Raw genomic sequence first — 20,156 nt, 5'->3', positions numbered from 1 at the left:
ATTTTCTAAGGTTTCCATTGGCTCTCAGAAGGCGCCAGAAAGTGGAATGGGGTGTCTGTTGTCTCTGGGCGAAGAACAGCAGGAGAATTTGTTAGTGGTCAGCCTGGGAACAGTGAGACTGAGAGGCGCGTTCACGAGAATTCTCAATTTTTTTCTTTCAGCCTTTGAATGAATACAACATCGCCCGGTTGGAATGTTATCGCTATTGTACGAGAAAAATAGCATAAAAATTGATTTTAAACAGCGTTTGACATGCTTCGAAGTACGGTAATGGAATATTTAGAATTTGCGCGTCACCCTTCGGATAGTGACCTGAACGCACGAACAAAACGGAGCTTTTTAAATATAACTATGGATTATTTGGAACCAAAACAGCATTTGTTGTTGAAGTAGAAGTCCTAGGAGTGCATTCTGACAAAGAACAGCAAAGGTAATCCAATTTTTCTAATAGTAATTCTGAGTTTAGGTTGTCACAAACTTGGTGGGTGTCAAAATAGCTAGCCGTGATGGCCGGGCTATGTACTCAGAATATTGCAAAATGTGCTTTCGCCGAAAAGCTATTTTAAAATCTGACACCGCGATTGCATAAAGGAGTTCTGTATCTATAATTCTTAAAATAATTGTTATGTATTTTGTGAACGTTAATCATGAGTAATTTAGTAAATTCACCGGAAGTTTGCGGTGGGTATGCTAGTTCTGAACATCACATGCTAATGTAAAAAGCTGGTTTTTGATATAAATATGAACTTGTTTGAACAAAACATGCATGTATTGTATAACATAATGTCCTAGGAGTGTCATCTGATGAAGATCATAAAAGGTTAGTGCTGCATTTAGCTGTGGTTTTGGTTTTTGTGACATATATGCTTGCTTTGAAAATGGCTGAGTGATTATTTTTGGCAGGGTACTCTCCTGACATAATCTAATGTTTTCCTTTCGCTGTAAAGCCTTTTTGAAATCGGACAATGTGGTTCGATTAACGAGAGTCTTGTCTTTAAAATGGTGTAAAATAGTCATATGTTTGAGAAATTGAAGTTATAGCATTTTTGAGGTATTTGTATTTCGCGCCACGCTCTACCATTGGATATTGGTGAGGCATTCCGCTAGCGGAACGTCTGTCCTTAAGAAGTTTTAAGTGATAGTTAATTGTGTTGTTAACAAATTACGAGAAAATTGTATCAAAAATAAAGTGAATATTGCATTTTGGAAAGCAGATACTTTGATTGAATATGTATTCAAATTGAAAGAGTGATTTGGTGCAGTGAAGTGTGAATTAGTTGGTTGTACTCAGTCAATTGAAAATGTGTTTAGTTTTGAAACATGAGCCATGCTTAGAGTTGTGAACATGTACCACATACCTTTGAAAATTGCACAAGTGATTGAAAAAAAATCCAATATGGTTCCATGCTGTAGATAAAAAGGCAATAAAAAGGAATTCAATTAGAAAGTGCAATATATGTACACATTTATTTTTTGAGAGCATACATTTCAAAACAGGCACATTCTGTATTTTCTGTCATTTAATTTCTTAGACATAAATTGTGAAAAAAGAATTGAACACAATAATCAGAGTAGTCAGTTTTGCCATTGCTTCGTTGTTTACACCTGACCAGGAACCACAAACTGTACAATACTTGTGTAAAATGTGCTACATGTGTCACATTAATCAGTGTTGGTATAACCTAGGGAGTAGTTGATAATATAGATTGTGACATACAGTATACAGCAGACTGTATACTTACAGTGTGAGTGTAGATGTATGTAGATTTAGATTTAGAGTTTGTTTGGATGATATTAGTCTTAAGGACAGGGCTTGGCGTCTACGACAGGCTCACAGCGGTTCACCACGGCCCGGATCTCTCCGATCTGAACCGCATCGTACACCCCAGAGATACTGGGTCTCTCCGTTGCCATATGTACGGCTCAGCCTGGCTGTGAAGGGAATGTCTGTGGTGATCTTGCGGCCTTCCATGTACATGGTACAGGAGTGGTTGGGTGGCACCTTGAGCTCCACAGACACCGAGTGGCTGTGGGCCGCCACCATAGTGGTGCCCCTGTTGAACTGTAGGGTCTTCTCCCCATTGAACTCCACCCCTCTGGAGCCAGTCAGGGGGATCTTGGCTGTGATGCCGGTGGTGATGCCCAGCATGGTGGTATGTCCGATGTTCCAGGTACTCTCATCCTCTGATGTTTTGGAGATGGTCACCGTCTTCACCACCATCTGGCACTCGTTGTTGGTGTTGCCGGAAATGCGCATGGTCTTGGAGGGTAGTGGAATATTTCCACCTCATCGATGCCGTACTTGACGTGGGAGATGTGCTGGCTGTAGGCGTCTCTGTTGATGGTCAGGACCTGGTAGCTCTTGTACCAGTACTCATCACCCTCCCAGGGCAGGAAGAAGGCCTCGAACTGAGGGACCACCTCCCCAAGCCGTACTTGTTCTTCTCCACCTAGATGCCCATTCCGGAGCACGTTCTGACTGAGTCTGGGCACCGCGCCGTGTGAGTCCTCTTTTCACTCCACATATTCAAAGTGGTTCCTGTTGGTCAGAATCTCGAACGTAGTACTCTCTGTCACTGTAGGGGTATTGGTAGTAAGGGCCCTTGTGAAGAAGCCGGCTTCACAGTTATATTTGCAGATGTAGTCTGTGCGTTCGGTGTAGCTGTTGTAGATGCCCACAGCTACAGTGAGGAGAGAACCATTCCAGCTCAGCCACTGCAAGTTGAGATGTAAAAACAAAATATTAAAAAATATGTAACATTTATTTAACTAGGCAAGTCAGTTAAGAACAAATTCTTATTTACAATGACAGCCTAGGAACAGTGGGTTAACTGCCTTGTTTAGGGGCAGAACAACTGATTTTGACCTTGTCAGCTCAGGATTTCGATCTAGCAACCTTTCAGTTCCTGGTCCAACACTCTAACCACTAGGCTACCTGCCACCCACTGACATTGTCCCCGAACATGAATGGAGCAGGCTTCTGTTCGTCCTCAAACTCAGGAGGGGTCAGTGGGCCCTGGACTGGACCTATACTGTTCAGAGGGGGGACCCTACCTTCCAGTACTGGGTTCAAGAGGGACACTAGAAGGCAGAATAAAACAGTGTCACAATATGCACCTACTTTTGTTGCATTGAAACAACTTGCCTTGAATGACCTTTTGAATGTTTTCTGTTTTCCTTTCTAAGAGGTCAAAAGCAGGGATTGACTGAATTAAAGGAGTATATCAAATTAGAGAAGTATACAAATGTATTTTAATTTACCCTTCCGTCTCAGGGAGCTCTTCCTCACTACAGTATGTCCCAGAGGCTGTGTGGAGGGGGCTCTGCAGCCTGGGCACAGGACTGTCCCAAGTGCAGCAGTGAGATGACCACCAAGACCGGCAGCTTCATCTGAGGAAGACCAGGGAAAAGATAAATATTAGGAAACATTCAAGGACTATAGTTATAACTATAATGTTACACAAATTCACATTAACTCAACATGACATTGCTGTCAAACTCCCATTCCTTATTGTTTCTGCCAGTTTTGACGTAGGCTCCATTGAACAGAAACATACTGTATCATTTCAGATAGTGAAATAGTGCCCTAAATGCACACACCCTCACAGTGTTCCCCCAGGGAGCAGTGAACCTGTTGGTTCTCCAGGCTTATATAGCTCCTTTATGACACTCATAAATTACAACACTCACTCTAACTCTCTCAGGGCTGTCACGGACTGGCATGGTAGAAGAAAGAGGAGGAATGGGGAGATGTCACTTTCTCTTCTTTTCATTTGTATTATTGTTTCATTATTAAAATCATCTGAAATGTAAGCCAGTCTTTCTCTCTTTTATGCGTTCTCTCTCTCTCACTGTCTCTCTCCCTCTGTCTCTGTCTCTCTCTCTCTCTCACTGTCTCTCTCCCTCTGTCCTTGACAGTCAACATCCCACTATGACAAAATAATGCACATTGGACATAGTTCAGAAGCTTCTTGTTGTTGTGCATCCCATCATCTTACCAGTAGGGAAGAACTGATATATTGAAGATAAGATGAGGATTATTAACCTGATTAAGCAAACAGAGTGATAACAGAGATAAAAAGCATCTAGAGCTGCGCAGACTGTCCTGAAATATCAGACAGCCTTATCTCAATGACCTGCAGTCCTGTGAAATGATACACAGACACAGCACTATTTAGTTGTGAGCATAATAGCATGATTTCATTCAATAAATCTTTATTGTCCCAGAAGAGCAGTTCATGTGTAATTGATATAAATGTGTCGACAAGTGCGGTGATAATGAGTGATCAAAGACATTCTATCAATGTAAAGACCTTTACACTGTCTGTCCTATTTTATTATCTGCAGAGGAACATTGTTTTCAATCTACCATGATAAAGGAACTGATAACAGCTATCTGTTCATGGACTTATAGAGATGGCTTTGACCCTTGTGATCATCACTAGGTTTAACCAATCAGAGCAATTCATCCGGACAGGGTCAACAATATTATCTGTTGTGTTGCTGCGAGGTAATAGTTATTGTGATAATGGCGATAGACTCTGAAATAATCGATAACAGAGGACTCTAAAGGATATTACCACTGTGTTCTTTGTCTCTGCTTACCAAGAACAACCTCACTCGCATCACAATACCAAAGCCTTTCTTATGCAATGTGATTTTGTTCTTAGACATTGTACGTGATTCCCGGTAGATCCTGTCCAGGGATATAAAAGCTCATATTGACTGCTGTAATGGGTTAGAAAGGTATCATCTCAATCATTACTTACACAACCACTGCAAGAGCACCAAAACTACATAGTCAAATGATTATTATCATCATCATCGGAGATCACTCGAGTCGAGTATGACTGTCCTCAATGGGGTCTTCTATTTGTGGGTCTTCATATGGCTGTAGAGGCCGATCCGGCAGCCACATATGTTGGTGCAGTGTGGGGTAGGGGTGAGTGGTGGTTGGGCCTTTTTGGTGTTGTCTCTCCTTGCGTTAGCTGCCCCTTGTCCTTTGTGGCACGTTGGAGATCTGTTTTGTGTTGACCAGCTCCCTCTTGAATGTTTTTTCTCTAGTTGTATCTGTTTAGTGCAGTGTCCTTCACTTTACTTTTTGAATCATTAAAACAATAAGCACTGTACAGCAAAAGTAATGGGGCGGAAGTAACAGCAGAGGACTCTTATATAGTAAGAGTACTAGACCAATGGGCATGGGGCCACTCACTGTAGTGCTGGCTACTTTATTGGGGGCAATTATCCTGCAGGGAGGTTTAAAACGTAGCAAGGGGCTGCAGATCACGCCACTGGAGGAGGAACCTGTCAAGGTAAAACAGCTTCTTTACATCAACCTATGTGTATAAAATGTTATATTACTGTTAGCTCTGTGCAGAATACTAATATCAGGATTTACTGTATTGTGCATCTGCTTCATGGAACATAAAACAATCAATGCCATTTCAAATGTTAGATTTTTTACTAAGCTGGAGAGGCAGTTTTTTTGTGATTTCAGAAGCCAATTCTCTTTAGTAAATGATAGGCAAGAACTACAAATGAGCATCTTAATGTATTCAGTCCATCAGCAATATACTGAAGTATATTCAATGAAGTGTCTGAAATACTGTAGATGGGGGAACGCATGGATACTTATATGGAAATTCCAGCAACAAGGAACACTGAGCATTATCCAGATTGAAGGTGGTGAATGTTAAAAATGCACAGGGTAGCACTCTGCTAATGTCATCTGAGATAGGTAAACTGATGTGACTGTGGTGTGTGTGTGTGTGTGTGTGTGTGTGTGTGTGTGTGTGTGTGTGTGTGTGTGTGTGTGTGTGTGTGTGTGTGTGTGTGTGTGTGTGTGTGTGTGTGTGTGTGTGTGTGTGTGTGCGTGCGCTTGTTGCTAGATGAGGCTGACTTTCCTGGTCATCCTGGCAGTGCTGCAGCTCTGCAGCCCAGTCTTCCTCTCTGACCCCCTGCTCTACACCTCTCAGCTGGAGGAGGGGCAGGATGCACCCAGCAGTGAGTCTGATTATATTACACCAGAGGAGGCTGGGGGGAGGAGCTATAGGAGGACAGGCTCAGTGTAATGGCTGGAATGGAATAAATGGAACGGTATCAAACACATCAAACCTATGGAAACTACATGTTAGACTCTGTTCCATTAATACCATTCCAGCCATTACAATGAGCTCGTCCTGCTATAGCGCCTCCCACCATTCTCCCATGTATTACAGCCTATTACACAAACACGTTGATCAAAAACCTTCAACTGGGTCTCATAGTGTAAACATTTTGTCTGAATATTCTCTACCAGGGAGTCATACTAAGACCAAGGTCTATTTTACAGATGAGCTCTGAATTACATAAATTACAGAAAATACACACATCAATATAAATACAAAATGCATCAATATAAATACAAAATATAAATACAAAAGAGGCACCAAAACATCAAATTTAAGAACATGTTGAAGATCGTTCCACAAATAAGGTGCAATAAAACTAATAGCTGATTTATCTAACTAAGTAGAGACCAACGATATTTCCAGAGTTATCCATCCCTGAGAACGGGCGTGGTAACTCGTATGTCTAAAGTTTAGTAAAGATGTTCTGTAGAGTGGGACTTTTTGTAAAAGGGCTTTATAAATGAAAACACAGCAATGTATCAACCTACGTGACATCAAAGAGGACCAACCAACTTTCTGGTAGAGAATGCAGTGATGAGTACTAAAATTGTCGCTCGTAATAAAGCTCAGTGGGCTATGCTAAACTGCATCTAATGGCTTTAATGAAGTGGCAGTTGCGCTCAAACAGATAAGGTTGCCATAGTCTAGGACCAATAGCAATGTCGACTGAATAATCTGCTTTCTACTATTCAGCGAGAGGCAGGACCTTTTTCTATAGAAGCCCATTTTTAATCTCAGCTTCTTAACTAACTCATCAATAATGAGTGAATGAATCCATATAAGTTAGATTTCAACATAAAAGATACTCCATTGCAACCTATGACCTTTGCTTTCTCTACCTCATCACAGAGCCCTGGCTCAACCCTCTGCTGGAAGATGTGGTCCCTGATCTGGACATCCACAGTCCATCCACACTGACAGAGACCTCAGATCTAGAACCCCAGTTCCCCGATTCCCTGTTTATGTATGGGGAGAACGCCAACCTTAAATGGGTAAAATGGGAAGGGTCCCTCCCTAATGGTGCTGTGGGCATCTACAACGGTTACACCGAACGACATGACTACATCTGCAAAGTCAACTGCGAAGCTGGCTTCTATACCGCAAGCAAAGGCCGTTTCTGCCAGTACCCCTACGCTGACAAGGAGCATTCATCCACCAAGTTCGAAGTCCTGGTCAATGTGGACAACTTTGAGTTTGTGGAGTGGATCGAGGAGGAATACGGTGCTGTCCCCCAACATGCTGTCAAGACCTGCCAAGGTGTTGAGATATACGTCGGCAAGAACAAATACGGTCTGGGAAAGGTTGTGACCCAACATAAAGCCTTCTTCCTGCCTTGGGAGGGCGATGAGTACTGGTACAAGAGATACCAGGTCCTGGCCATCAACAGGGACACCTACAGCCAGCACATATCTCACGTGGAGTACGCCATCGACCAGATCGAGCTGTTCAACCACCCTCCTGAGGCCATGCAGTTTGTCAGGGTCACCAACCTGGAGTGCAGCAGTGTGGAGAAGAAGGTCTTGCTGGAGAAGACCAGCACTGTGGAGAAGACCTGGGACATCGGCAGGGAGAGCCGCAACAGCTCCACCACCATGACAGCCAAGGTGCCCATTATCAGCCCAGGCACCGTGGACTTCACCAAGGAGCAGACAGTGAGCTTCTCAGAGGGAACCACCATGGTGGAGTCTATCAGCCACTCCATCTCTGTGGAGCTGCTGGTCCCTCCCAACCACTCCTGTGCCGTGCGGATGGAGGGCAGGAAGATGACCGCCGACATCCCCTTCACGGGTAGGCTGAGCCGGACCTACCATAACGGAGACACCCACTGGACCACCATCACAGGGACTTATGATGGTGTGAAGGTGGGGGAGATCAATGCTGTGGTGGAGAGATGCCAGCCTGTCCCTGATGCCATACCCTGCTACCCGGTTGAGACAGACCCCTGAGACAGAAGAACTCTAGATGTGAGAACTTTAAACTCCAATGTGCACGTGGTCTATCCCTCCAGACACAAACTGAACAAATGATAACCCTTGTGTCACAATACCTTTTCATCAATAAACTGATATAACTCCATATTCAGATAAAAGAGCCAGTCAACTTAATTTTGTGATCAAGAAAAACATTTTCCAGACAAAAAATATGATTTTGGTGCAACATTTTGTTGAACTTTTCTTGATTTACCTCATGTACTACTGTAGGCTGCATGCACATATAGGCATATCATCATCATCACCATCATCATTTGTTTCAATGGCCTAGAAGTGAAATATAATTCCAGTACATAAAGTTACACAAGGCTGAAAGGTAAAAAATCACTATTACACTGTGCATTTTCTATGAGCGTGTTTACGTGCATTTATAAACCTCCTAGCTAGGTGGCGGTACGCTTAAAAGGACCAGACGTTGGTCACAATGAACCCTCTCACTTTTCTGGCCACCAGTCTCTTTGACTAATGTCGAAGTTGCATGGAAGGTCTAGTTCAGTAACAGATCTACTCTTTTCCAACGTTTCTTATTTTGTTTTCACAATTGTATTGATAAATCCAAAGCCATAAACATTTCAAATAGGTTTGTTTGTAACTGAAGTGAAATGTGAGGAGTACATGATTTAATCTGAGATGTTGGTGGTCACAGACAGTAGGCTATTGACACAACAATGAAGTTTACGAAGATTCAAGTGTTTATGACGTTCCCTTTTTTGCACTCATGAGACACGTCACTGTTGCTGGTAAACTTTGGTATTGTGTGTCACAGTTTTTCAAGACGCTGTTGGACTTTGTTACAATGAAACGACTTTTATCGAAACTGATAAACCGAGGGTTGCTGACTGAACACTTTGCACCAATAATGGACATTGGAGCAGGAGTCCACACAAATGCTCGTCGGAGGCTGGTAAGTGAAATATTCAAGAATGCATTGCTGCACAAATGTCTTCTGGTCTAGTGCTCTGCAACCACTTGTCTTGCTCACAGAGCTTGATATGTAATAATCGTAGGCCTACTACTAGTTAAAATGTTGCTGTTGGCATAGCAGCCCATCACTACAATATAATAATGTAACAATGCTCGTAACGTTGTAGGCGACAATGTAGTACCACAGCGGACAGTGTGTCAGTAGGGCGCATCAGATGCTGTACATGATGTTGTTCACAGTAGCCTACAGTTTTGCAAACATCGCATTATTAACTGTTTATAAATATTGACTAATATTATTATTACAATTTATCTAAATGGAAATTAAATGTAGTGGTTTACCTAGTCAAAAGATGTAATATTATTTCTTAATCTGAAGCAGCACTCCATCACTCTCCTTCTTGGTCAAATAGCCCTTACACAGCCTGGAGGTGGGTTTTGGGTCATTGTCCTGTTGAAAATCAAATGATAGTCCCACTAAGCACAAACCAGATGGGATGGCGTATCGTGGCAGAATGCTGTGGTAGCCATGCTGGTTAAGTGTGCCTTGAATTCTAAATAAATCAGACAGTGTCACCAGTAAAGCAGCATCACACCTCCTTCTCCATGTTTCACGGTGGGAACCACACATGCGGAGATCATCCGTTCACCTACTCTGTGTCTCACAAAGACACAGCGGTTGGAACCAAAAATCTCATATTTGGACTCATCAGACCAAAGGCCAGATTTCCACCGGATTAATGTCCATTGCTCGTGTTTCTTGGCCCAAGCAAGTCTCTTCTTCTTGTGTCCTTTAGTAGTAGTTTCTTTGCAGCAATTCAACCATGAAGGCCTGATTCACGCAGTCTCCTTTGAAATCGTGATAATTAATTGCACCCACATAGTGTCCCAGGTCTAGATCCTGATTAGAGAGGAACAATTTTTTTTAAAGAAGTGGAACTGGCTTCGAGGGCCAGAGTTGAGTTTGAGAAAACTGGGATATATTTTGTAATGACTAGACTAGTTAAATCCCTGAGTGATTTTTTTTTTCTTTTCTTTTCTACCAGGGTTTATTGGGTTAGCCAAAGAAACAGAACACTGTTTCTATTTTAAAGTAAATAGATCATGTCTATGACATCCTTTTTGGTCCCCAGGCAAAGCCTATAAAAGCGCGGGTCCAGCCACTCAGTGGGTATAACAATAGTCATGGCCAGATGCAGACAGTCCACAGTAGTGCACGTTTTTTTAATTTTCTTCAAATAACCAACTCATCATCAAGCTTTGATTATTGGAATCAGCTGTGTAGTGCTAGGGCAAAAACCAAAACGTGCACCCAGGGGGCGCCCCCAGGACTGAGTTTGGGAAACCCTGCCTTAGCCTACTAGCTATCACCTCCCTAGGTACAGAGCCTTGATTTTCTCTTTTTTTGCATATGTTTGGTACTGACTCTTAAACCAAAACCTAATATTAGATATAGGTAACCTGAGTTAAAAAAATCTGCTTGTTTATTTAATTAACAAAGTTATGCAACACCCAATTCCCCTGTGTGAAAAAGTTTTTTAATATTTTATATTTAACCAGGCAAGTCGGTTAAGAACAAATTCTTATTTACAATGACGACCTAGGAACAGTGGGTTAACTGCCTTGTTCAGGGGCAGAACGACAGATTTTTACCTTGTCAGCTCGGGGATTCAATCTAGTAACCTTTCGGTTACTGGCCCAACGCTCTAACCACTAGGCTACCTGTCGCCCCTGTGTGAAAAAGTAATTGCCCCCTTACACTCAATAACTGGTTGTGCCACCTTCAGCTGCAGGTCAGGGCTCTGTGCAGACCAGTCAAGTTCTTCCACACCAATCTCAACAAACCATTTCTGTATGGACCTCGCTTTGTGCATGGGGGCATTGTCATGCTGAAACAGGAAAGGGCCTTCCCCAAACTGTTGCCACAAAGTTGGAAGCACAGAATTGTCTAGAAGGTCATTCATTGTATGCTGTAGTACTAAGATTTCCCTTCACTGGAACTAAGGGGCCTAGCCCAAACCATGAAAAACAGCCCCAGACCATTATTCCTCCTCCACCAAACTTTACAGTTGGCACTATGCATTGGGGCAGTTAGCGTTCTCCTGGCATCCGCCAAACCCAGATTGGTCCGTCGAACTGCTAGATGGTGAAGCGTGATTCATTACTCCAGGGAACGCGTTTCCACTGCTCCAGAGTCCAATGGTGGCGAGCTTTACACCACTCCAGCTGACGCTTGGCATTGCACATTGTGATCTTAGGCTTGTGTGCGGCTGCTCGGCCATGGAAACCCATTTCATGAAGCTCCCGACTAACAGTTCTTGTGCTGACGTTGCTTCCAGAGGCAGTTTACAACTTGGTAGTGAGTGTTGCAACTGAGGACAGATGATTTTTACACGCTACACGCTTTAGCTCTCGGCAGTCCCGTTCTGTGAGCTTGTGTAGCTACTACTTCGCGACTGAACCGCTGTAGCTCCTACACATTTTCACTTCACAATAACAGCACTTACAGTTGACCGGAGCAGCTCTAGCAGGGCAGAAATGTGTTGAACTGACTAGTTGGAAAGGTGGCATCCTATGACTGTGCCACAGAGTCACTGAGCTCTTCAGTAAGGCCATTCTACTGCCAATGTTTGTCTATGGTGATTGCATGGCTGTGTGCTCGATTTTATACACCTGTCCACATACTTTTGTATATATAGTGTATTTGACAGCCTCCTCTTCTGGGAAGGCTTTCCACTAGATGTTGGAACATTGCTGCAGGGACTTGCTTCCATTCAGCCACAAGAGCATTAGCACTGATGTTGGGCAATTAGGCCTGGCTCACAGTCAGCGTTCAGATTTTGCTACCGCACGGCAATCGGTACTGGAGCGCCAAGTCTAGGTCCAAGAGGCTTCTAAACAGCTTCTACCCCCAAGCCATAAAACTCCTGAACAGCTAATCAAATGGTTACCCAGACTATTTGCATTGCTCCCCCCACCCCCTACGCTGCTGCTACTCTTTGTTATTATCTATGCATAGCCACTTTAATAACTCTACCTACATGTACATAATTACCTCAATTACCTCAACACCGGTGCCCCCTGCACATTGACACATTGACTCTGTACCGGCACCCTCTGTATAAAGCCCCGCTACTGTTATTTACTGCTGCTCTTTAGTTATTTGTTATTCTTATCTCTTACTTTTTTTGGGTATTTTCTTAAAACTGCATTGTTGGTTAAGGGCTTGTAAGTAAGCATTTCACTGTTGTATTCGGGGCATGTGACAGGGTTTTTAATTATTGTTAGTTAATACCCTCATATCAGGTCAAATGTGTGGCTAAATGTACACAAATCAGTCCATTCTTGTAGGAGGAGATCACTGTACTCTCCAGTGGCGTTTAGAGAAATATAATATGCAAAGATGGAAAATAAGTATTTCTTGTCCTTGTGCAGATTGTGGGAAACCCTGGAATGAACGGTTCGCGCCACAGTGTGGGCATGGCTGTGCTGGAAGCACTTGCTGCCCGGCTGAGGTTAGCTGAAAGCTGACATGGCGATAGGCACGTTTCCGGTGAGGTCATCGTATCTGACATCCAGGACACCCAAATTGTGCTTCTCCGACCACGACTACTGATGAACATAAACGGCGTATCCGTGGCCAAAGCAGGTGAGGATTCTTGTGTCTTCTTGATGTCTTTTGACGTTTTATGAATTTTCAGTTTTGACTGTCAGAGGAATTATGACAAAAGTGAGCTATTCCTACTGAAAATGAATTGTTCATGATATTGTTTTGTTTTAATGACCTTGAATAAAGCGGTCAAATGCAGCATCAAGCCTGAGCACTTCCTCCTGGTTCATGACGACTTGGACAAGGCCCTTGGGAAGCTTGCTATGAAACAAGGAGGGAGCGCCAGGTGACTTGATTCCCTGCCAGTTATCTGCATTACTAATGATGCTATCTGACAACAATGTGATCCTCCCAACTTTGTGCTCCTTCTATATGTTGTTGATTGACAGGGGTCACAATGGTGTGCGGTCCTGTGTTGAGTGTCTGCAGACAGATGTAAGTAGCTTGCTTTCCACACAGACAAATTCTCTCCCTTCCCACATTAGGAGGAATTGAGCTATGACGAGATGAGAGATGACATTTCCCTTTGACAAATTTGGGGAAAGTGTTAGACAGTCCAGAGAAATGTCATGTTTGTCAAAGGGAACTGGTGTCTGGGGGGGTGTAAGAGTAGGGTAAAAATACACATTTATTTCTCAAGATAGAATAGTACTTTGTCTATCTTGTGCCCTCCAGGTGATGCCCAGACTGCGTGTTGGGATTGGCAGACCATCAGGTAAAACATCAGTGGACCGGCATGTTCTGGGGCGCTTCTCTCAGGAGGAGCAGAAGGTTCTGAGTGGGGTTCTAGAACAGAGTGTGGACATTCTCCTCTCCCGGCTCACTGACAAGGAGGATGTGCAGTCCCCACTGTTGCCACCAGGAGGCAGACCGGCATTACAGACTGGGAAACAGAGGGTTTGCTCAATTTCTCCAGCAAAGGACACAACCTGCCAGATATGAGACTGACAAGAGACTTTGACAGAGCCAGTGAAGCTATGACTGCACTCTGGGATAGTAGCTTTGCTGCTGCTGCTGAAACCAAGCTGCCTCTTACAGAAACATGAAAGTGTGAACATGTTTTTATTTATTGGGACTTTATTTATTATCTGGTTTGGGATGTATGTGAAATGAATACAAAGTAAGCACACTGCATTTCAAAGACAAAATGTAGATATGCATAAGATAATCATTGCATATATCCTAGAATAGTATGCATTTTTTGTTTTTTTTGGCCTAATCTACAATTATGTAAAAGGTCCAAGGAGTGACCAAGACTTGATATTAGAATGATTAAACAATAAAACCATCATACCAATAGCATTGAGAAAAAATGTAACTAGTGGTGAATGAACTGAGGCATAACCAGTGGGTTTCCTGATAACAGAACCTGTTCCACTCATGTTGTGGCCACTCTTGAAAGCTTCCAAGAGCCTCACATCTTTTAAGCTCATTCTCTTTGCTGTATTTACTGGTTCAACATATTGATTCCATCCTTTAATTCTCAGCCTATAACCACGCTTCATCAACGACTGTTCTTAATGAGAAGTAGCAATTGGTCAAGAATTGTAGCATTCTCACCACAGTGAATATCAGAGCTCACAAAAACTGAGAAAAGAGCATATAAAAAGTAGGTAAAGAGACAAAGTGAGAGAAAGGAAAACCCATACAATGGGCCGAATAGATAGCGATGCAGGGCGAAAGAAAGGGAGGGAGAGAAAACAATGGGGGCCAAACATTGTAGGATAGGGCTGTTTGAAGCCTTCTGTTTGGACATAGCTCAGAGTCACAACAAAGCATCAGGGCCACACTTGTGGATGTGGGGAATAGGACTCGAAGGGAATCTCTCCACTCATGACAGACCCCCACCTCTCTACCCCGTTCTCTTTCTCTTGTGTGACCCCCCCCCCCCTTCAGCCAGCCCCTCCCCCACCAGGGCACTTTCCCAGCCCCTCTGAGTGGTCAGCCTGGGAGAGTGCAGTGGTGGCCTCAATAACTTTTCTCTGAAAGGTCAGAGGTCACTCATAAGGCTGGACAGTAGGCAAATTTATTCAGGAATGGTTTCCCCTCCTCAGCAGCTATAGGCTGAGCTTCACTAGCCCAAAGCGCAGTGGGAGGTCTTCCCCTAAGCACACAGATGTGCTAAGACCAGGGATACACAAAAAGGCAGGGAGGGGGGATGGACACACACACACAAACTGCATTCTCGACACCAATTGTGGACCCTCAGAGATGTCTTTAGGTTGAGGTGAATTTAGAGAGGATTCGTTATTCACCATGATCCCCAATAGACAGTGATGGGGAGTAGTGAACAACATGTAGTTCATCTAGTAATTGAATTACATGTTGCAGTAGCTTAGTGGGAGTTTAACTCTAGGTAGTGTTTTCTGTAGTTAATAACTTGTTTGCCATGTAGTGGTGTAGCTATAACTACTGGAACTACACACTCATTTTCTTTGAAAAAAATAAAATATGGGTGAAGTAGGCAAGAATGTCATTTCTTTTTTGGCATCAGACCAGCCTGATTGTCACTTTAAAATGTTGTTTTGTTTTTAATAGACTAAATTATACATCCTGTTAAAGCTGAAATCCTTAGTTGTTAGATCCATTTTTGGATTTATAAATTACAAATTAATATTATGTATAAATGCCTCATGAGCTTAGTTCAACTGTCAGAACCCCAAATATAAGCTTGTTTTACTCCAATGTTTGTAAACAATGGAAATATAAACAAACACTGTATAGCCTCAAAACAAGGTTAAAACTATAATTTTGATATCATGGTCCTTGCATTCATAGCTCTGTTTATGAATTTCAGTCATTACATTTCTCCAGGCCTCTCCCTCAGCTTTTGACCATGACAGAGGCGTGGTCAACAGTTTTCTAGCTTCAACGTGAAAGTGATCTGTTCTTGCAATTTGTAGTCTATGACATTTCATATTTACAAATGATAGTTCTTCACAAAGTATTTTTTCTTAAGGGTAGCTTTAGTGTAGTTTAACTTCTTCAAGTAATTGGTAGCTTGGTAAACTATATTTTCAGAGTAGCTTCCCAACACTGACCTGGGAACAATAAGAACTCGATATGGACATGATCAGTACAGGAATCTGGATTAAATTGACTGCTTGTGACAGTAAAGATGAACTTTCTCAACAATGTCCTTTGTAATTATCAAGGAGGAAAATGTCTGTCTTCCCACTCCCTGGGATAGGACTGTGAAGCTAAGCCTAATGGTTTAGTGCAGGGCCTTATATTGAGGCTCCTGTTTTGGGATGCCATATGTCACAGCCAGCCAACCTCACCTAGCTTATTGTGGCCCTTATACCCTCGTTACCTAGCAACTGTGCAGTATTGGCATGCTGTTTTAAGTCCAGAGAGAGGCGAATATGACAAGAGAAGTGAAAACAAGACGAGTCCCTAGTTTTACTGACTCACAGAGAGGCTTGGAGACTAAATGTGTTTACACATTCACCTAAAGACTGTGAAGGTTTCTCCCTATATCAACAAATAAACACAGTCGGTCACAGAAAATACACTGTAGATATGATAACTTGATGAGTTAGGCTACACTGAGATGAACAGATCATGGGCTATGGGCCAGGTTTGAAACATTATTATTGCATCTGTTGTAGGCCTACAAAACAGGATGAATTTTAGTGAAAGTAAGGGAGCGTAAAGAGAATGTATTTCCAATAAAAGGGACGAACGTTTGTGCCTATCCTAAACTTTGAAGGTTACGAAAACGCTTCTTACAGCCTAAATATTACATTCAGACCTTGAACAATAGGCTAGGCCTATTCAAATCTGCACTGCACTGGAGAAAGAGTGCCCTTATGGGTGTTCCATGTAGTGGGGACTGGTGGTGACAAACTTGGAAGCATCAGCTATCATTGGAACTTTTGAAATGCCAATGTTGACTTCAGGACATTAACAAAAAAGGTGTGAAAGGAGAGTCAATCTCTTAAACTGGAAATTAATTCAATGAAATTTACCTGCATATTGCCATAGGATTCTGTTAATACAGGATAGGTTTTTTGCTGTCACAAAACCCAAGGAGACCAATTTATCAGCTCACAGAAAGTAGATTTCCATGATGTGCTACAGCAGAAAACTTGCATGCTTATCTGAGAAATATAACTATATTTCTTCCCAATGCGGATATTTTTAGTCTATGACTTTCATAAGTGGGTTCATAATGTATTTTCTTTCTCTCCAATGAACTGAATGGGTTGAGTGAATCACAGTGAAGTCCTCACTCGCTTTAACGCGTCCTTTCCCTCTCTTTAGCCATAATCTCCAGTGATCTGCGGCCTCCTGCACTAAATTATTCTGACATGGCGGTGAAAAGGAAGCAGCGGGCAGGCCCTTTAAGAGGCAAATGAGCTTCGAAAGTGAGAAGATGTTCCCAGCAAAGGAAATGTTAACTGATTAAACCAACTGAGGTGCCTTTAAAGGGGAAAGGAGAGCCCAATCCCGAAAGCGGCCACTGTTTAATAATTTATCCGAGAGGGGTAGCCTATAAACCCAAACTATAGGCCTAAAGCATCAGAGTGTGAAGCGCAAGTAGCATGCCTTTTTGGCTTGGTTTACCTACCTCGACAGCATGCGATTGATATTCGAAGGGAAGTGATAAAGCAATCGAACGTATCAAATCATTCTACCCATTCGATCGAATTGCCAGTTGAAAAATATGTTTTATTCGGGAAACTAGAAGAATAGTAGTAGTGACAATAGTTGCAGATCTGAGCGCCTGGACAGTTACTGGTACATTTGTAACATCAGAATGAGGTCACCATTTTAGAACCATAAGCATCTCATCACCCTTGCGCTTTGTGGTCCACCTGTCAATCACCTTTGCCATCGAGAAAATTCGAGTCTATGTCTTGAAGATTTTCCTAAGAACTACTGCACTAGCCTTATTTGAGAAATTAGGCATAAGTCTAAACTACACACGCTTTTATTCCTCCGTAGCCTAATTAGAGTAATCATATTTCTTGTATGGTCTTATAAAGGCTCTACTAATTATTATGTCATTAATTTATTATTAACAACCAAAACAACTGCCAAAATGCCATTCATTAATCATTTTAAATAAACTAATGAACAAACAAGTTGACTTGTTAGTACCTGGTCAGGACTCCTAGGCTAAATTGTATGAATACCCCTGGTTAGTTTTTCTGAAACAAGAGAGGGAGAGGACACGTCATTTCGTCTATTAACAATATACGTTTTACAAGGATAACAGTGTTTTGATTGTAATTGCCCTGGAGAGGCAAAATAGGACTGTTGTATCTTTAAAAGGTTGCTGGTCCTTCATTCGCAGCTGCTGGCTTGTGTGTGCTAGGAGAATCATTACTTATTCAGCACAATGGACATTAATCAACCCGTGGTGTTATTCAAATTCAGTACCAAGCGAAGACCATCCCCACTCCCTCCGCCGTCCATCTCCGTAACACCGTTATTGTTAGTGGAGCTCAAGAAAAGCTTTTGGATAACAGAATAGCGAGCGCGCAGTGCCATTCCCATGCAGTCGTCCTATCAAGTAATGGCCAGTTGAAGGAGCGCCACGAGTTGACTCATATAACCCCTTTTTTGCGTCCTATGATTTTTCTAAAAGCTGGAGTATACAAGAAATTATGATTGGGACCGCAGAGGAGCAGGTGCACTCGGGTTTTAACCATTTTCCTTTGGACTTTCTCGCATCAGTAATGTTCTGTGTTGTCACCTTATAACGTTTGAAAAATAATAATATAACCACCGAGGGGTATATATTTGTATGATTGGAAGAATTTGAATTCGAGTTCAATTGCCTGTGTTCTGCTCTATAATGATATGGAAACTATATGTGCAAGAAGATGCGTCTTACAGGTACAGATATGGCGAATCGCAGGCGGAATGGAGTTTGAAGAACGCCTCGTTCCAAAGTGTGCGTTTCTTCTGATGCTGATGCTTAGAGCAAACCCCAAATAATCAACCATCTTTTCATGTAGGCTTATTATGACATTGAATTAAGAAAAGTTATTTCAGTGTTGTGGATGCTTTTGAATGGGAAATTGTATCATGTTTTGAGGGCCTTCGTCGACTTAACATCTTCGGGTAATTGGTAGCCAGCCATTGGTAGCTATCAAAGATCAGAGTATAGAAAATACCAGATATTTTTTATATGAAATGTGCATGTGCATGTTACTAGACCTGCTGGGTTATAAACTAAAGTTTTGCTACATAAGTAAACAGGCCTACTAATTGTTCAACTTTATTAGTTTAATTTACAAATATCGAGATGAACTTAATTAATGAGGTTCCTGTAGCCTGCAACTGATTAGATTTTATTTTACTTTCCCAAAAAGATGATCCTTGGTGAGTCAGGTGCATGATTGGAATGACAGTCAATGATAGTCTCCATGTTTTCTATCGGCCTATATGTTTTACATATTCAAAGACCATTTATATAATTAATGCAAATGGTTTAATTAAGAACTCTTTTGAACAATGAGAGCTATGAGTTTGGAGAGACATACTTTGAGCCCTTGCGGTTGATTGTCCAAACGCAATTCTTGTGAAATTTTAAACTACCCGAGAATTGTATCTGGACATCTGTTGCTGGAGGTTCCTTTCACATCAGTGTCGTAAATAAAAGTTCTTAGTCTTGTCACAATAGTCATCATATTTCTTATTGGGAAATCTGCATTAAAGTATTGATTATTAGATTTATTGATTATCCCACCAATTAGGCTATCCAAAACGACTCACGATTATGTTAAACGAAACGTAATTTTATAGGCTGCAGTAGCCTACAAATGTGTAGCCAACAATGAATTAACATTCAATCAATAATGCTTTAATTAGCCCTAAGCCTGCATAACTTTTGGAGGAGAAAGCTGTTTGCCATATAGTAGCCTAAAAACGTTCAGAATTTGTTTCAGAAGAAGTTATTCAAATGACACAACTATGCCTACAGTTTATTTTGAGTAGGCCTAGGGCCCAATCCCACGAAGAGAAGATTTCAACGTTTTTCTTCTTCCTGCTTTCGATTGCCCTTAAGCAACGACTGGTTTATTGTCGCTCCACTGGTGTGCTTTTTTTGCGGCTCTTAGTGCTGCTTTATGATACATTCCTTAAGAATTATTCAAATTGTATCATTTACATTTTGTTTAACAACGAAACGTGGCCTTTTAAACATTATGCTTTGAGAACACCTTTACAAGCCAATAAAGAGGGAATTCGTTTGTCATTTTTATTTCAAGGTATATAGGTTTAGAAAATTAATAATACAATTACTTTCGAGGTTTCTAATATTTTGTTTGTGTTTTTGTTTATCTTTTTGGAAATATCATTGTTTATTTTTTTATACTGCATGTATCTGCTTGAGTTGCACATTTGTGATATTGAAATATGATTATTAAAGAACAAATAAATTAATGACAAATTCAACCAACAAAATTAGCTATGTATTTTTTTCCATTTATGTTTATGTATGATAAA

General features: G+C 41.8%; 3 protein-coding genes across 5 annotated transcripts; 2 read left to right on the top strand and 1 right to left on the bottom strand.

Annotated features, from left to right (window-relative positions):
- Positions 1-1,440: 1,440 nt before the first annotated feature.
- Positions 1,441-3,608, bottom strand: LOC106585406 (natterin-3). Of its 3 annotated transcripts, XM_014171561.2 has the most exons (3): positions 3,262-3,608; positions 3,055-3,081; positions 1,441-2,715 (listed from the first exon to the last, which is right to left on the bottom strand). In XM_014171561.2, exon 3 carries the CDS (start codon positions 2,255-2,257, stop codon positions 1,832-1,834), a length of 426 nt encoding a protein of 141 aa, XP_014027036.1. In that variant the 5' UTR covers positions 2,258-2,715; positions 3,055-3,081; positions 3,262-3,608; the 3' UTR covers positions 1,441-1,831. The 3 variants fall into 3 exon arrangements, with proteins under 3 accessions (XP_014027036.1, XP_045562689.1, XP_045562688.1); XM_045706733.1 differs by having other exon boundaries at positions 3,055-3,608; XM_045706732.1 differs by lacking the exon at positions 3,055-3,081.
- Positions 3,609-5,014: 1,406 nt separating this feature from the next.
- Positions 5,015-8,246, top strand: LOC106585404 (natterin-3). The gene is made up of 3 exons (XM_014171558.2): positions 5,015-5,312; positions 5,889-6,003; positions 7,020-8,246. Exons 1-3 carry the CDS (start codon positions 5,193-5,195, stop codon positions 8,114-8,116), a joined length of 1,332 nt encoding a protein of 443 aa, XP_014027033.1. The 5' UTR covers positions 5,015-5,192; the 3' UTR covers positions 8,117-8,246.
- Positions 8,247-8,536: 290 nt separating this feature from the next.
- ptrh1 (peptidyl-tRNA hydrolase 1 homolog) lies at positions 8,537-13,994 on the top strand. Its single transcript, XM_014171559.2, has 5 exons — positions 8,537-9,065; positions 12,521-12,734; positions 12,882-12,981; positions 13,085-13,130; positions 13,371-13,994. The coding sequence occupies exons 2-5, from the start codon at positions 12,701-12,703 to the stop codon at positions 13,635-13,637; spliced, it is 447 nt and encodes a 148-aa protein (XP_014027034.1). The 5' UTR covers positions 8,537-9,065; positions 12,521-12,700; the 3' UTR covers positions 13,638-13,994.
- The last annotated feature ends 6,162 nt before the right edge of the window (positions 13,995-20,156 follow it).

The sequence above is a fragment of the Salmo salar genome, chromosome ssa24 (genome assembly GCF_905237065.1).
Source record: "Salmo salar chromosome ssa24, Ssal_v3.1, whole genome shotgun sequence".
NCBI lineage: Eukaryota > Metazoa > Chordata > Actinopteri > Salmoniformes > Salmonidae > Salmo > Salmo salar.
Note: the sequence above shows the minus strand (reverse complement) of the source record. Positions and strands in the feature narration are given on the sequence as shown.

Coding starts and splice junctions, on each gene's coding strand:
- LOC106585406 (XM_045706733.1), bottom strand. CDS start 2,257: ATGCGCATTTCCGGCAACACCAACAACGAGTGCCAGATGGTGGTGAAG.
- LOC106585404 (XM_014171558.2), top strand. CDS start 5,193: ATGGGCATGGGGCCACTCACTGTAGTGCTGGCTACTTTATTGGGGGCA. Junction 5,313..5,888: donor TGGAGGAGGAACCTGTCAAG/GTAAAACAGCTT, acceptor GCTTGTTGCTAG/ATGAGGCTGACTTTCCTGGT. Junction 6,004..7,019: donor GGGGCAGGATGCACCCAGCA/GTGAGTCTGATT, acceptor ACCTCATCACAG/AGCCCTGGCTCAACCCTCTG.
- ptrh1 (XM_014171559.2), top strand. CDS start 12,701: ATGAACATAAACGGCGTATCCGTGGCCAAAGCAG. Junction 12,982..13,084: donor AAACAAGGAGGGAGCGCCAG/GTGACTTGATTC, acceptor GTTGATTGACAG/GGGTCACAATGGTGTGCGGT. Junction 13,131..13,370: donor TTGAGTGTCTGCAGACAGAT/GTAAGTAGCTTG, acceptor TGTGCCCTCCAG/GTGATGCCCAGACTGCGTGT.